The following is a 14,595-nucleotide window of genomic DNA, read 5'->3' on the forward strand; positions in this document are numbered from 1 at the left end:
TAACTTAAAAAAAAAGTGAGGCTGGTTCTGGAGAACAAATCTTGTACTGGTGTAGGAATGTTGCAAGGGTCCATAGCCTTGCAGTGCCGTCAGCCATTTCTCATTATCACACGGAGTGAACTGAATGAGTGAAGGCTAATGTCTGAAATGCTGCAGACCTACACAAAGGAGCGTCCATTCAGCGTGGCTGAAGACAGTTGCAAATACTTAGCCTGGTCCTTTGTGCTGACGTGGTGGGTTCCCCAAGCACATTATTTGTGAAGCTTCCTCCGCACTAATGCCAAAACAGGGGAATCTGTGTCAAATTCACTCACACTGGACAATATGAGACACCAGAAGAGCTGCACTCGTGTCATTACAGGTCATCCTTCCGGAGGCCAGGTCCTGTTTGATTTGCAAGGCAAAGAGGTACCTGCAAAATCGTTTAAAAAAAAAACCAAATCAGTCATCTTGCTGCAATGAATGCTGCTTGCACGCTATCCACGTTTGATGTGTAACATCCTACAATGTAGGAGGTGGCCATTTGGCCCATACTTGCGGCTATTCAATTAGTCCCGTCTACCCGCGCTTCAGTGCAGACCTGAAAACGTTCCTTTCGCAAATATTCATTTAATCCTCTTTTTTAAAGTTACTCTTGGAATCTGATTCCACCGCCCTTATCATCCAGGTCAGAACAACTCACTGCATTCAAAAAAATTCTTCTCTGCTTTTTTTTGGAAATTGTGCTTCAAGACTGTCCACTGTTCCTTCTTTGCTCATTATTTACCAAAACAATACCCTTCGTCATTCTGAACACCTTTATCAAATCTCAGAGAAGATGATTCTTCATTCATATGAAATGAAAACCATGGAAAGTCACAGGTCTGAAACTTTAACTCGGTTTGTCCCTCTACAGATGCTCGGAGACCTGCCCTTTGGGGGTTTTATTTTAATTGGTTAATGACATGCTGGATTATTTTTTTAAAAAACTCTTCCCTGAGTTATGGCAGTGAATAGCTGTTACCAGGTGGAGGCTGGTACAATTACAACATTTAAAAGGCATCTGGATGGGATGCCTATGAATAGGAAGGGATTAGAAGGATATGGGCCAAATGCAAGGAATGGGACTAGATTAATTTAGGATATCTGGTTAGTATGGACGAGTTGGACTGAAGGCTCTTTTTCCATGCTCTACAGCTCTATGACTCTATGAACAACTGTCCTTGAGAAGATTTTGAACCACTGCAGTCCATGTTTTGAAGGTGGTTAGCACATGAACTCTTCAATTGGCAGTGATAGAGGATTTCTGCCAGAACAGATTTAATGGCGGAAAACCTCACTTCAATTCAGCTCAAAGCAAAACTCTGCTGTGGTTCACCAGAGGGTTTACAAGCCCCAGGCCCACAGAGACCAGTATGAACCCAAAGCCTCAATTGTGTAAGAGTCATCAGATGCGCGTGTATGTAAACCTTCATTGCCTCAGCAATAAGATTATTGCTGGGTGTGCAGGCAAGTTCCTAAAGAGATACTGTCTATGCAAGTCAGACTGAAGCCCAGGATTATAAGAAACTGCAGAGAGTTGTGAACACAGCCTAGTCCATCATGCAAGCCAATGTAAACTAGGACCCCTTGCCAACCCAAGCATAATCTCTGTCAATCTCTTACACTGGACAGGAGATACAAAAGCTTATTTTCACATATGAATAGATTCAACAACAGCTGTTATTAGATTTCTGAATGGCCTTCTCAAATTTTAATGCTGACCTCGCTCTTGTGTGCCTTCTCTCTGTTCTATTACCCTAATGCATCATACAGGTATGATCTGCCTGTACTGCTCGCAAAACAAAACAAACCTAGATACATGGGACAATAATAAATGCTGACCTCGCTGGCACGGTGGCACAGTGGTTAGCACTGCTGCCTTACAGCGCCAGAGACCCGGGTTCAATTCCTGACTCAGGCGACTGACTGTGTGCAGTTTGCACGTTCTCCCCGTGTCTGCGTGGGTTTCCTCCGGGTGCTCCGGTTTCCTTCCACAGTCCAAGGATGTGCAGGTCAGGTGAACTGGCCATGCTAAATTGCCCGTAGTGTTAAGTGAAGGGGTAAATGTAGGGGTCTGGGTGGGTTGCGCTTCAGCGGGTCGGTGTGGACTTGTTGGGCTGAAAGGCCTGTTTCCACACTGTAAGGAATCTAATCTAATCTAAATCAAATCAAAAGTCCAGACTGGGGATACACGTTGGCTGGGGTAGGCACGATCTTGGGAAGGGAGATGCCTCAGGTGGGCTTCTTTCTGCCGATTTACGAATCTGAACAGACCCAAGGGCAGGCAAGCTGCTCCCTGGCCTCCCTTGCAAAATGAGAGAGACACAAACTGCATTTGATAATCACTCCTCTTCTAAACCTGCCATGAGGGGCCTGTAAAATCCAATTCCAAATGCTGTTTGATTGTTGGTCATGAATGATCCAGTTGGCAATTAAGAAATTTTTTGCTTTCTGACTGATGTAGGAAGGGGAACGAATTGAGGATGAACATGTCAGACAAGAGTGTGGGGACTGGGACAAATGGACAGAGGCAGTCACATGATGAATACATCCAACCAAAGTTGGAAATTGGTGCTAAACTTGGAAGACATGGTCAACAGCTGAAAAGAACCAAAAGTGCATTCATCTGCCAAATAACTAATTTCTATCAACTGTAGAACAGCTGTTATTAGCTCTTCAGTGATGTGTTCCTGCCATGTCTGTGTAATAATATTTCACAGCAAATGATTCTTTAAGCTGCTCTGAAATATCAATATGTTATTCAGAGATATTTCAAGGATACTCTTACAAGACTGATTCTGTTGAAATAGGGGCTTTTCTCCCTTTAAGAAAAGGTCCAACAAAGTGGATTTAAAGCTGGACCAAAGCAAAATGATGAAAGCAGGGTAAAATAGCAGGAGGCTTCTTTATGGTGTGGACTGACTGAAAAGGATAGAGCTGAGCCAATCTTTACACACTTCTGCCACAAGTTATTTACAGAAATTTACTTCACAAATATGTTTTTCTTCATTCAACCACCAGCATTTCAGACTGTTCATATTTATAGAAGCGTAAGTAAATCCCTAGTCCGTGCCACCAAACGTACATTATTACCCACAATACCCATCTGATAGTATCATCATTATGTCAAAGAGAATCTCTGGTTCAAGCTCCAAATCTGACAAAACTTGCAAAAGCACAGCTCTTGCCTCACTCGTGCAGGCAAAGCTCAGAATTATCTTCTTCAGTCCTTAGCCTCACCAGCAGATGGCCCCAAGAAATCTAGCCCTAGCAACACAAATCCAGTGAGGAATAGTACAGGCCCCATCAGGGCAACCAAGGTGAGAAAAACATGTCCAGCAGCTTTTAGATCCTTGGAATAACAGCTGTATATAGAGCTGCCACTATTCCCAGTCAGAATGGAAATGACTGGGCAATTCCCCTGCCAATCACGCCTGGAGCTTACCCTGTTGCAAATGACTGGGATTGATTTAATTCACATTATTTGTACTATGGAGAAACAACCTGCTTCTATTGAGAAACGGTGTGGTCGATGGGCGAGTTGCGTTTGTGGGACGCATGCAGTGCTGGTGAGGCCGGTATTTATCGCTCTTGAGGAGGAGAGCTATCTTCTGGAAGCACTGCAGTCAACATGGTGGGTGGATACTTTGCTGAGCCATTTCAGTTAATTATCAACCGTATTGCTGAGGGCCAGTGAAACCTGCCTTCTGAAGTGATGTGCAAACAAAGCAACAGTGTTGTGATGACATTGTTTTTCACACAGTGAGTACTTAGGGTATGGAATGTACTGACAGCAGATTCAATTGAGTCAATGAAGCAACCACTGCATGTGTTTTTCAGATAGTAATGGTGTGGAAGGATACGGGGAAATGCAGGAGATTGGCACTGGATAACTGAGCTAGTGCAGGCATGATGGGCCAAATGGTGTCCTTCTGCCCAGTAATAATACTGTGCTAAGGACAACTTGTCAGATGGGTTTTTAAAAAAAGTATTAATGAGTTAATGGGACTAGTATTTTATTCCAGATTAATTAATTAACAGAATTTAATATTTCCTGAGCTGTCACAATGGGATTTAGACTTATGAATCGGAAGGAAATATAATATTGTAAATGTAATACAGGTACATAATCCTTTATCTGAAATTCCGAAATACGAAAAGCTCCAAAATCCAAAATTCTTTTTGTGGAGTGTGGAAGTGACCCAACTCCACACCCACTCAGATATGACATGGTGGCATGGCCCAACACTGGCAGGCATCAATTGTGTCTCAGCGCTCATACTATTCACACATGCGTCTGCTGTTTAAAATTTCACTGTGAAAATGTCATTTATTGCAAAATCCGAAAAATTCCGAATTCTGAAAAACAACCGGCCCCAAGGATTTTGGATAAAGGACTGTGTACCCGTATCTCCAAGGCTGCAGATGACAAAGTTGGGTGGGCAGGCGTGCTGTGAGGATGGGGCAGAGATGCTTCAGTGCACTTTAAAACAAGTTGAATGAGTGGGCAAATGCGTGGCAGATGCAGTGTAATGTGGATAAATGGGAGGCTATACAGGATGTAGGTTTGCTTGCTGAGCTGGGAGATTTATTTCCAGACGTTTCGTCACCCGACTAGGTAATATCTTCAGTGGGCCTCAGGCGAAGCAATGTATATTATTCACGCTTTCTATTTATATGTTTGGGTTTCTTTAGGTTGGTGATGTTATTTCCTGTTCTTTTTCTGAGGGGCTGGTAGATGGGGTCTAACTCGATGTGTTTGTTGATAGAGTTCCGGTTGGAATGCCATGCTTCTAGGAATTCTCATGCATGTCTCTGTTTGGTTTGTCCTAAGATGGATGTGTTGTCCCAGTCGAAGTGGTGACTTTCCTTATCTCACTAGGATACTAGTGAGAGAGGTAAAAACAATGACTGCAGATGCTGGAAACCAGATTCTGGATTTGTGGTGCTGGAAGAGCACAGCAGTTCAGGCAGCAGAGAGGGTCATGTCGTTTTGTGGCTAGTTGGTGTTCATGTATCTTGGTGGCTGGTTTTCTGCTTATTCGTCCAATGTAGTGTTTGTTACGGCTCTTCCACAGTATTTTGTAAATGAAATTAGTTTTGCTTGTCTGTATAGGGTCTTTCAAGTTCATTAGCTGCAGTTTTAGCATGTTGATGGGTTTGTGGGCTACAATGATGCCAAGGGGTCTGAGTAGTCATTTCCGAGATGTCTTTGATGTAGGGGAGAGTGGGTATGGTTTCTGGATATGTTTTGTCTGCTTGTTTGGGTTTGTTGTTGAGAAATCGGCAGACTGTGTTCATTGGGTACCCATTCGTTTTGAATACACGGTATAGGTGATTTTCCTTACATACAGATAAGGAAGGACAGATGAGGAAACCACTTCATAGTGAGTGGATTGGAGGACAGGAGCAGGGATGTCTGGCTGCAGTTGTACATGGGCCTTGGTGAGACCACAGCTGGAGTACCGTGTATAGTTTTCACCTTCTTTTCTGAGGAGGGATGTGGTGGCTATGGAGGAAGTGCAGCAACGGTATACCAGACTGATTCCTGGTTTGGCAGGACTGACTTAAAAGAGAGCCTGCATCAGTTAGGACTATATTCACTGGAGTTTAGATAAATGAGGGGGTTCTCACAGAAACCTGTAAAATTTTAATAGGACTGGACAAGGTAAACACAAGAAGGATGTTCCTAATGACCAGAGAGTTGATCAAAGTTTGTGAGAAGATTTGTAGCTCGGGTGCTCGTTGCTGTGGTTCTGTTCGCCGAGCTGGAAGTTTTTGTTGCAAACGTTTCGTCCCCTGTCTAGGTGACATCCTCAGTGCTTGGGAGCCTCCTGTGAAGCGCTTCTGTGGTGTTTCCTCCGGCATTTATAATGGCCTGTCAGAGAGTTGAGAAACAGGGGCCACAGTCTACGGATAATCCACCAGCGAGTGGTAAGCCTGTGGAATTTGCTACCACAGGAAGTGGTTGAGGCCAAAAATTGAATGTTTTTGAAAAGGCATGAGATAGTTTTGAGGTGTAAAGGCATCAAAAGGTATGGAGAGAAAGCTGGAATAGGGCACTGTGTTGGACAATCAGCCATAGAGTCATAGAGATGTACAGCACGGAAACAGACCCTTCGGTCCAACCCGTCCATGCCGACCAGTTATCCCAACCCAATCTAGTCCCACCTGCCAGCACCCGGCCAATATCCCTCCGAACCCTTCCTATTCATATACCCATCCAAATGCCTCTTAAATGTTACAATTGTACCAGCCTCCACCACTTCCTCTGGCAGCTCATTCCATACACGTACCACCCTCTGCATGAAAAAGTTTTGCCCCTTAGGTCTCTTTTATATCTTTCCCCTCTCACCCTAAACCTATGCTCTCTAGTTCTGGACTCCCCGACCCCAGGGAAAAGACTTGGTCTATTTATCCTATCCATGCACCTCATAATTTTGTAAACCTCTATAAGATCACCCCTCAGCCTCCAACGCTCCAGGGAAAACAGCCCTAGGCTATTCGACCTCTCCCTATAGCTCAAATCCTCCAACCCTGGCAACATCCTTGTAAATCTTTTCTGAACCCTTTCATGTTTCGCAACATCTTTCCGATAAGAATGATCAAATTGAATGGCAGCGCAGGCTAGGGAAGGGCCAAATGGCTTACTACTGCTCCTACTTTTTATGTTTCTATGTAGAGGATGATTAGCTCAGAAACAGCATCATCACAATGTACTGTAATATTGAAATGAACCATGTTCCTGAACACCACCACAAGGTGGAGCAATGAGCATGCACTTGCAGGTACACTGTGTCAGAGGCAGCTGGCATCACTGAGCCCCCTCTGTGGATGTGTGGGGGGGGGGGGGGGGGGGGCACGCAGTTTAGCCATTTGGATTTGGAGTTGGATCGTTTTTTCTTCTGCAATGGCAGTGAGGGGGCAAGGAACAGATTGGGAGGCAACAGTTGGCCAAGCACAGCAAAAGAGTACGGCTGGAGGGCAGCAGCCCCTTGCTCACAGTCTGACTCACTAGTCCGAGCCTCCCAGTTCCCCACACTCCCCAGCCTGGTCACATGGATGACTACACGTGCTGCATTGGTACATGCACAGGCATTATGGATAATCATTTCATATGCTCATTTGGTTTGCATTAAGGTAGGCTCTGCTGTGGGTTCCACTGCAAATACTGCTGCACCTCTAAGTCTCCTGGGACAACACTGTTGTGTCCAACATAACAGTATCATTAGAGACGTCAGATTTCTTTTCTTCCCCCCAAGCATTTCGCTGTGCACTCAACGTTTAGAGAAAGTCAAATTTGCAAACATTTCTGCTGAATTTGCTGGGCCGTTTACTTGTCTACAATGACACTTTTCAAAATCTGACGCAACCGAAATACATTTCAAGCATTTTTCTTTTAATTGCAGTGCTGACATGGTTTCAAATAGAACATTCATGTTGCCTGAAGGTAGCAGTCCTGATACCTTAGAAAATGATCTACGAGGAAAGCAAAAATATCACTGGCGGGTTTGAGATAAAAGAGGCTAAACATCTTCACGTGCACATTCTTGATTTATCTGTGCTATGGGATAAGCCAGGGGACAGGAAAAGAACTTCCATTCCTGTGGTGATAGCAGGTGTCTGTTTCCCAAAGAGATCAGACAGACAGACAGACAGGGATGGGTTTGACAGTAGCCCAGGGCACTATCGTGGTCTGGGCTCATCAATGGGGTCTACATTGCACCACCTCATGGATTGATAACCCCTCGTCTACATTAGAGTGATGCTGTAAAAGCACAGCAGGTCAGGCAGCATCCAAGGAGCAGAAAAATCGATGTTTCAGGTAAAAGCCCTTCATCAGGAATAGAGATTCTCTATTCCTGATGAAGGGCTTTTGCCCGAAACGTCGATTTTCCTGCTCCTCGGATGCTGCCTGACCTGCTGTGCTTTTCCAGCACCACTCCAATCTAGACTCTGGTTTCCAGCATCTGCAGTCCTTGTTTTTACCTAACCCCTTGTCTACACAGAGTCCCTCCAAGAACTGGGACTCTCAGCAGAGTCCATCGAACATAGGAACACAAGTAGGGTATTCAAAACCTTGAATTATTTTTACCCTTACTCGAGACGTTTTCCTTCCTTGTAGATTTTTATTTAAGGATCAGGACTGTTAAATTGATGCACTCCGAACAGTCCATTCAAAACCATGCCTACTTCAGAAAAAGAAAACATTTCAGATATACATCCATCCAGTCAAGTTTCGGAAAGTGTGCTTACATATATGTTAACCTCACCCCCCACTTTGAGTACTAAATGTGTCAGAAACATTTACAAATTAATTTTCTCTGAATGTTGAGGACAGACTTAACTGGAGTTCTGGCCAACACATCATGGCAAGGACATAATTGCACTTCAGAGGGTGCAGAGGAGATTTATTAGTTCCCCATCTGGGCTGGAGGGTCCGAGTTTCGAACAAAGGTTGGGATAGGCTGGGGAATTGTTTTCCTGGGAGCTGTGAAGGTGATGAGGGGGCCTGACAGAGGTGTACACAATCAAAGCATAAATAGCAGATAGGAAGTGGATGGATCCATGAGAATAGGGGTCAACAATCAGGGCCAGAGGGAGTAAAGGGAGCAGCACAGAGAATATTTTTCACTGAGAGGGTGGTGAAAATCTGCAAATCGCTGCCCAAAAGAAAGTAGTTGAGTCAGAATCACTTGTGCAGTGTTTAGCTATTCATTTACATTATCTCCAGGGATACGGGCCAAGAACTGGAAAATGGGATTAGTGCAGTCAGAGCTTTGTTGAGATCAGCATGGAGATGATGGGCCAGATGGTCTCCCTCAGTGCTGTAAATAGGCTTTAAAATGTCCCATAATAGTTCAAAATAATCATACATTATAATATTCTTAACTCTCAATCTTGGATTCTTGGTTTTGTTACCCTCAATAACCTTGCAAGTTCCCACCAACAGGCTGCATTCCCACAGACTCATACCTTCCACACATCCAGGATTAGGGTCTAAACCGTATCCACCATATTCCCAACTGGAGTCACAGCCCCAGGAATTCAGTCACAGGAGGTTGAGATAAACCTACCTCGTCAGTTCTTCCTGCAGCTGAGCATGGTCAGGAGGGAAGAACTTCACAACGAATCTCATCACAACATGCCGTGGCCCTACAGGAGGATATAAAACTGCAAACGGTCAGATTATATTTCTATGGTACCTTTCATAACCTCTGAATGCCTCAATGTGCTTTACAGCCAATGAAATACTTTTGTAAGGAAAGGTAAAGTCGCCAAAGTCTTACCAAACCTCTCTCAATCGAGAGGGAGATGATTGGTGTTGGTTTAAGCGGAGGATCGCCATGCCTCAGGCAAGGTCTAGGCATTGAGAAGGCAGGTTCTTCATTGTAACCTCAGCCAGTGCAGGATATCAGTATCACTTTGCATCGCAAACTACCCACTAAACCAATTGTGCTAACCCACCCCTGACTTCCATAATACACGAGAGGCAGTAGCCAATTTGGAAAGTAAAAACACAAGCTCCCTCAAACAGCAATGCCGTAATGATCGAACGCTGCGTTTTCATTTGTGGTGCTGGATAAGCGATAAACATTGACCAGGACATTGTGGAAAAATCCCCTACTCTAAAATAAATGTCTTTTAAATCAAATTAACAGTGAAGGAAGTGCGTCATTTTAAATGTCTCATCAAAAGACAACACTCCCTCAGCACTGTGCTGAAATGGGATTTGAACCCCTAATTCACAACTCAGAGGTGTGAATGCTACCCATTGAGCTATGGTTGAAACTGAAAAGCAATGTATTAATATAGTCATGATTTGGAGATGCCGGTGTTGGACTGGGTGAGGACACCCACCTCCACAACCACCTGATGAAGGAGTGTCGCTCCGAAAGCTAGTGCTTCCAATTAAACCTGTTGGACTGTTGCATGGTGTTGTGTGATTTTTAACTTTATTAATATAGTGTTATACATTTACAAGTATCATATATTGTACTTATAATATATCCAATTATTGCCTATTATGGTGGGAAATATATCCCCCAGTTTAATCTCTACCTGATTCTTGAACTAATTGTTCAAATTCCAGCATTGGCTTGAGTTTGGTCTCGCTAGAACAATCATTTTAAAATTCCCGCTTGCATCAATTGCTAATGTGACCGAATGTCATGGACATTTATTTGTGAAAACTACCAAAATGCTTTAGGAATGATGGGAAGGCATTCAAGAAGGAACGGCAATGATTGATGAGAGTGGATGTAGGGATGTGGAACTTCGGTTATGTAGAATGATAGTTTTTCTTGGAGAAGAAAAGGCCGAAAGGAGACTTGACAGAAACATTAATAACGAGGAGCGTTCTAGTCAGAGTAGATCAGGATAAACTGTGCCCATAGGTGGAAGGATCCGGAACAAGAGGGCACAGATTTCAGGTACTTGCCAAAAGAAGCAAGAGGGAGAAGATCTGCACATGAATGTGCAGGCAACTGAGGAATGATAGAAGGCATGCGATTATTATCTGGAAAGGAAAAATGTGCAGGAACGGAGAAGTTGGGCGAATAGCATGAGGTGCACTGCTCATTTAGACAGCTGGTACAGAGTAGATGGGCCAAATGGCCTTCTCCGAGGCTGTAATAATTCTGTGAAGCTGAAGGAAGGAGGTTTCGCTATGAAGCATTTATTTTAAAAAATATACTTGAATAAAAATACATAACTCTTCAACATACACAAATTAAGGGATGGTTTTTATTATTCCCTCTAAGCAGGGAGGGAACATCCTTGGCAATTTTCCCTCCAGGCTTTTGAGAGGGCGCAGAGGAGATTATTACCAGAATGATATCAGGGATGAACATCTTCAGTTACAGGGAGAGACTGGAAAAGCTGAGATTTTTCTTCTTAAAGAAGAAAAGCTAAGAAGCAGATTTAAAACACATATTTAAATTTATAAATGCATCTGACGGAGTAGATGGGGATAAACTGTTTCCAATGGCAGAAAGAGCAGACTTACGAAAATAGAAAACCAGAGAGATGAGAAAGTCTTTTTTGGCCCGAAGTGAGTTGTTATAATCTGCAATTAAAATTTCTAAATAGAGTTGGATACTAAAAAGCAGGAAATGTTTGCAGGGCCATAAGAATAAGGGAGAGGAACAAATTGGCTATCTTTTTCAAAGAGCTGGCACAGACGCAATGGGCTGAAGGACCTCGTTTTGTAATGTGTTAGACTACTTGTATGTTGGGGAGGTTAGCCATCTAGGATTTTGGAGGGAAAGTTCAAACTCGGAAGAAAGTTAGACACCTGACAAAGGACAGATCCGTCTCAAAGAAACATTTAGTGAGGCGGTGACATGAAACGTGTTTACTGGGTGAGGAGACGATTGATTGAAGACTCAAAAGATAAACCGCCACATTTCAAATTGCCTTCGTCCTCCCACTCCTTAAAAAGATAAAGAAAGCCCTTTATGTTTAAGGTATGTTTAATCCAATCGCTGGCATTGTACCTATCTGTAGAGAAGACGGCCTAGTTTGATGAAAAGCAAGAAATACAAAATAAACAATACTCACTTTTGACTTGCTTCACAATTGGTTTCAAAAGGTCAAGCCACACCTAAAAATATAAGATATTACCATTTGTCCGCAAATATTTAACAAATCATTCATACAACCATTTCTATTTCAACAATACACAATGGATTCAATTGACCTTTAAAACTATTTATATGAATGAGATTACACTAATGTGATTATTTCAAATCAGTTTTCTTGTCTGCTTTTCACGTGTTGTATTGAATCAGATTGAATTACTTGCCTGTCAAAATCATTGCAGTTGTTTTGAAATTGTGTTATTGCATCATATGCCATATGAAAATGACAATAAATCATTTTCCTTAAAGTGCCCATAAACTGAATTATGCCAAATGTTATGTTTTTGTCAAGCTCTTAATACTAGCAGTCAAGAGTGTAGCTCTGTAAAAGCACAGCAGTATCCGAGGAGCAGGAGAATCGACGTTACAAGCATAAGCCCTTCATTAGGAAATACTTCATACGAGAAGCAATTTTATTAACATAGGGAGGTGGGAGTAGACTCCATCCTCTTCCACCGTTCAAATAAATATATTTCTTAATTCCGAACACGAGTTGGGAGAATGGAACTTTCAACATCCTTGCCTGACAAAAAAATCTACCAATCTCAGTTGTCAAATTTTCAAAGACTCCCAGCCTCAGCTTTTCTGGGGACTGTGATCCAGTTATAGAGTGAGAGAGTCGGAAACACACCCTTTGGTCCAACCAGTCCATGCTGAATATAATCCCAAACTAAACTAGTCCCGCCTACCGGCTCCTGATCCATATCCCTCCAAACGTCCCTATTTATGTCCTTAACTAAGTGTCTTTTAAGCATTGTAACTGTGCCAGCATCCACCACTTCCTCAGGAAGTTCATTCCACACATGAACCAACTTCTGTGTAAAAAATGTGGCCCACGTGTCTGTTTTAAATCTCTCTCCTCTTACTTTAAAAATATCCCCCCCCCCCACAAGTCTTGAAATCCCCCATCCTAGGGAAAAGACATTTATCATTAACCCTGTTGTGATTTTATAAACCGCTGTAAGGTCACCCCTCAACTTCATATGCTCCAGTGAAAAACGTCCCAGCCTATCTTTATAACTCAAACCTTTCATACCTGACAACTTCCTGGTAAATCTCCTCTGAACCCTCTCTAGCTTAATAACATCCTTCCTTTAACAGGAGACCAGAACTGGCCAGTAGTCCAGAAGGGGCTTCACCAATGTCTTGTACAACTGCAACACAACGTCCCAACTCCTGTACTCAAAGATCTGAGCAACAAAGGCCAGTGTTCTAGAGAACACTATAGTGTACAACTATAGAACTTTTGGTGTGATGGAAAGCTCTTAACTCAGCAGCCATGTTGTCATGGAGATTAGCTGGTCCCTGGGATAGCGAGGAATGCCTGGATCAATCCCAGAGATAGACCAGTTTCTCAGACACTGGGCATGCTGGATGAATGACTCACCATTCCATAATGGATGTACCTTGTACAAATAACCCGCTCTTGCCTCAGGCAAAGTGGTAGCATTCTGTGTTTCAAATTGTGAACGGTACTTGGTGCACTGAAAACCATCTGTAGTCCCAGAGTGCTACCTACACATTTTACCATGATATTTATATCTCTAAGAAAAATATCTGGTTTCCTTGACAGATGTCAGTTTGTGGGGAACGTCCATCATTTAGAGTCATGACCATTTATAGGGAGAAAAAGACAGTACACCTGCACACTATGAATATACTCAGACAGGAAGTCTTTAAGCCAGAGGTTTTTAAAAGTGACTTGACCAATATTTCAGTTTAGTATATTCAGACTGCTTTCCGTAGAATCACAATTAATGTGTAGGGTGTAGGTTTGCCCGCTGAGCTGTAGGTTTGATATCTAGATGATTCATTACCTGGCTAGATATCTAGATGATTCATTACCTGGCTAGGTAACATCATCAGTGGCGACCTCCAAGTGAAGCTTCACTTGGAGGTGGCCACCGATGATGTTACCTAGCCAGGTAATGAAATGTCTGGATATCAAACCTACAGCTCAGCGAGCAAACCTACACCCTAAATCTCAACCTGAACTACAAACCTTCACAAACCGTGGACAATTAATGTGAGTTGTGCTTTGAAATGGGGTCCTCTTTGTATTTTGGATGTAGGCAGCAGCAGGGCAGCACGATGTGGTTATACTTGAAGTTACATACCATAACCTTTCGATAATCCAGGAACTCCAATGCGAAATAATCACTCTCAACTAGGTTCAGGTTTTGACAAATCAAATCCAGCAGATACTTCCCGGGAGCCTTCAGCTGTCAAGAATAACAAGTAAATCATTACAATCAATACAAGACACTAAAAAGCATCTTTCTTTGCCATAATATCTCATTGCAGTTCAAATGGGAAGAAACAACGATTTAGTCATCAAGCAACATTTTAGTCACCGATTGTGAAGGTAATGTCTCCGAGTCAATATTTATTCCTCAAACAACATCAGCAAACCAGTCTGCCTGGTCATCGTCACATTGCTGCCCATGGAATACTGCCATGCTCAGAATGCTGTTATTGTTCCTACATTTCAAGAATGACTGCATTTCAAAGATTCTGTGTATACTGAAGGATAAATATTGACCAGGATGCCAATGAGATCTCCCGTGATCTTCTGTGATGGTACTGTGGTGCTTTTACATCCCTCTGAGGGGATAGATGAGACTTTACTTTAATGTGAAACCAAAATTTTGGAGAAACTCAACAGGTGTTGCAGCATCTGTGGAGAGAGAAACAGGGTTAACATTTTGAGCTAGGAGAAAGTGAGGACTGCAGTTGCTGGAGATCAGAGTCGAGAGTGTAGTGTCATAGAGTCATAGAGATGTACAGCATGGAAACAGACCCTTCGGTCCAACCTGTCCATGCCGACCAGATATCCCAACCCAATCTAGTCCCACCTGCCAGCACCCGGCCCATATCCTTCCAAACCCTTCCTATTCATATACCCATCCAAATGCCTCTTAAATGTTGCAAT

The 14,595-nt window shown here is 43.0% G+C and overlaps 1 protein-coding gene across 3 annotated transcripts in view; it reads right to left on the reverse strand.

The window, feature by feature from the left end:
* LOC122550504 (FERM, ARHGEF and pleckstrin domain-containing protein 1-like) overlaps positions 1 to 14,595 on the reverse strand; it is a 311,630-nt gene that overhangs the window by 117,029 nt on the left and 180,006 nt on the right. For 2 of the 3 annotated variants that reach the window (XM_043691326.1, XM_043691328.1), the window contains exons 3-6: positions 13,781 to 13,885; positions 11,584 to 11,626; positions 9,099 to 9,195; positions 315 to 412 (exon numbers count right to left, since the gene is read on the reverse strand). In XM_043691326.1, coding sequence (XP_043547261.1) covers positions 315 to 412; positions 9,099 to 9,195; positions 11,584 to 11,626; positions 13,781 to 13,885 — 343 coding nt within the window. The remainder of the gene's footprint in view (positions 1 to 314; positions 413 to 9,098; positions 9,196 to 11,583; positions 11,627 to 13,780; positions 13,886 to 14,595) is intronic. The other variant, XM_043691327.1, reaches the window with a different exon arrangement.

This window comes from Chiloscyllium plagiosum, chromosome 6 (assembly GCF_004010195.1).
Source record: "Chiloscyllium plagiosum isolate BGI_BamShark_2017 chromosome 6, ASM401019v2, whole genome shotgun sequence".
Classification (NCBI taxonomy): domain Eukaryota; kingdom Metazoa; phylum Chordata; class Chondrichthyes; order Orectolobiformes; family Hemiscylliidae; genus Chiloscyllium; species Chiloscyllium plagiosum.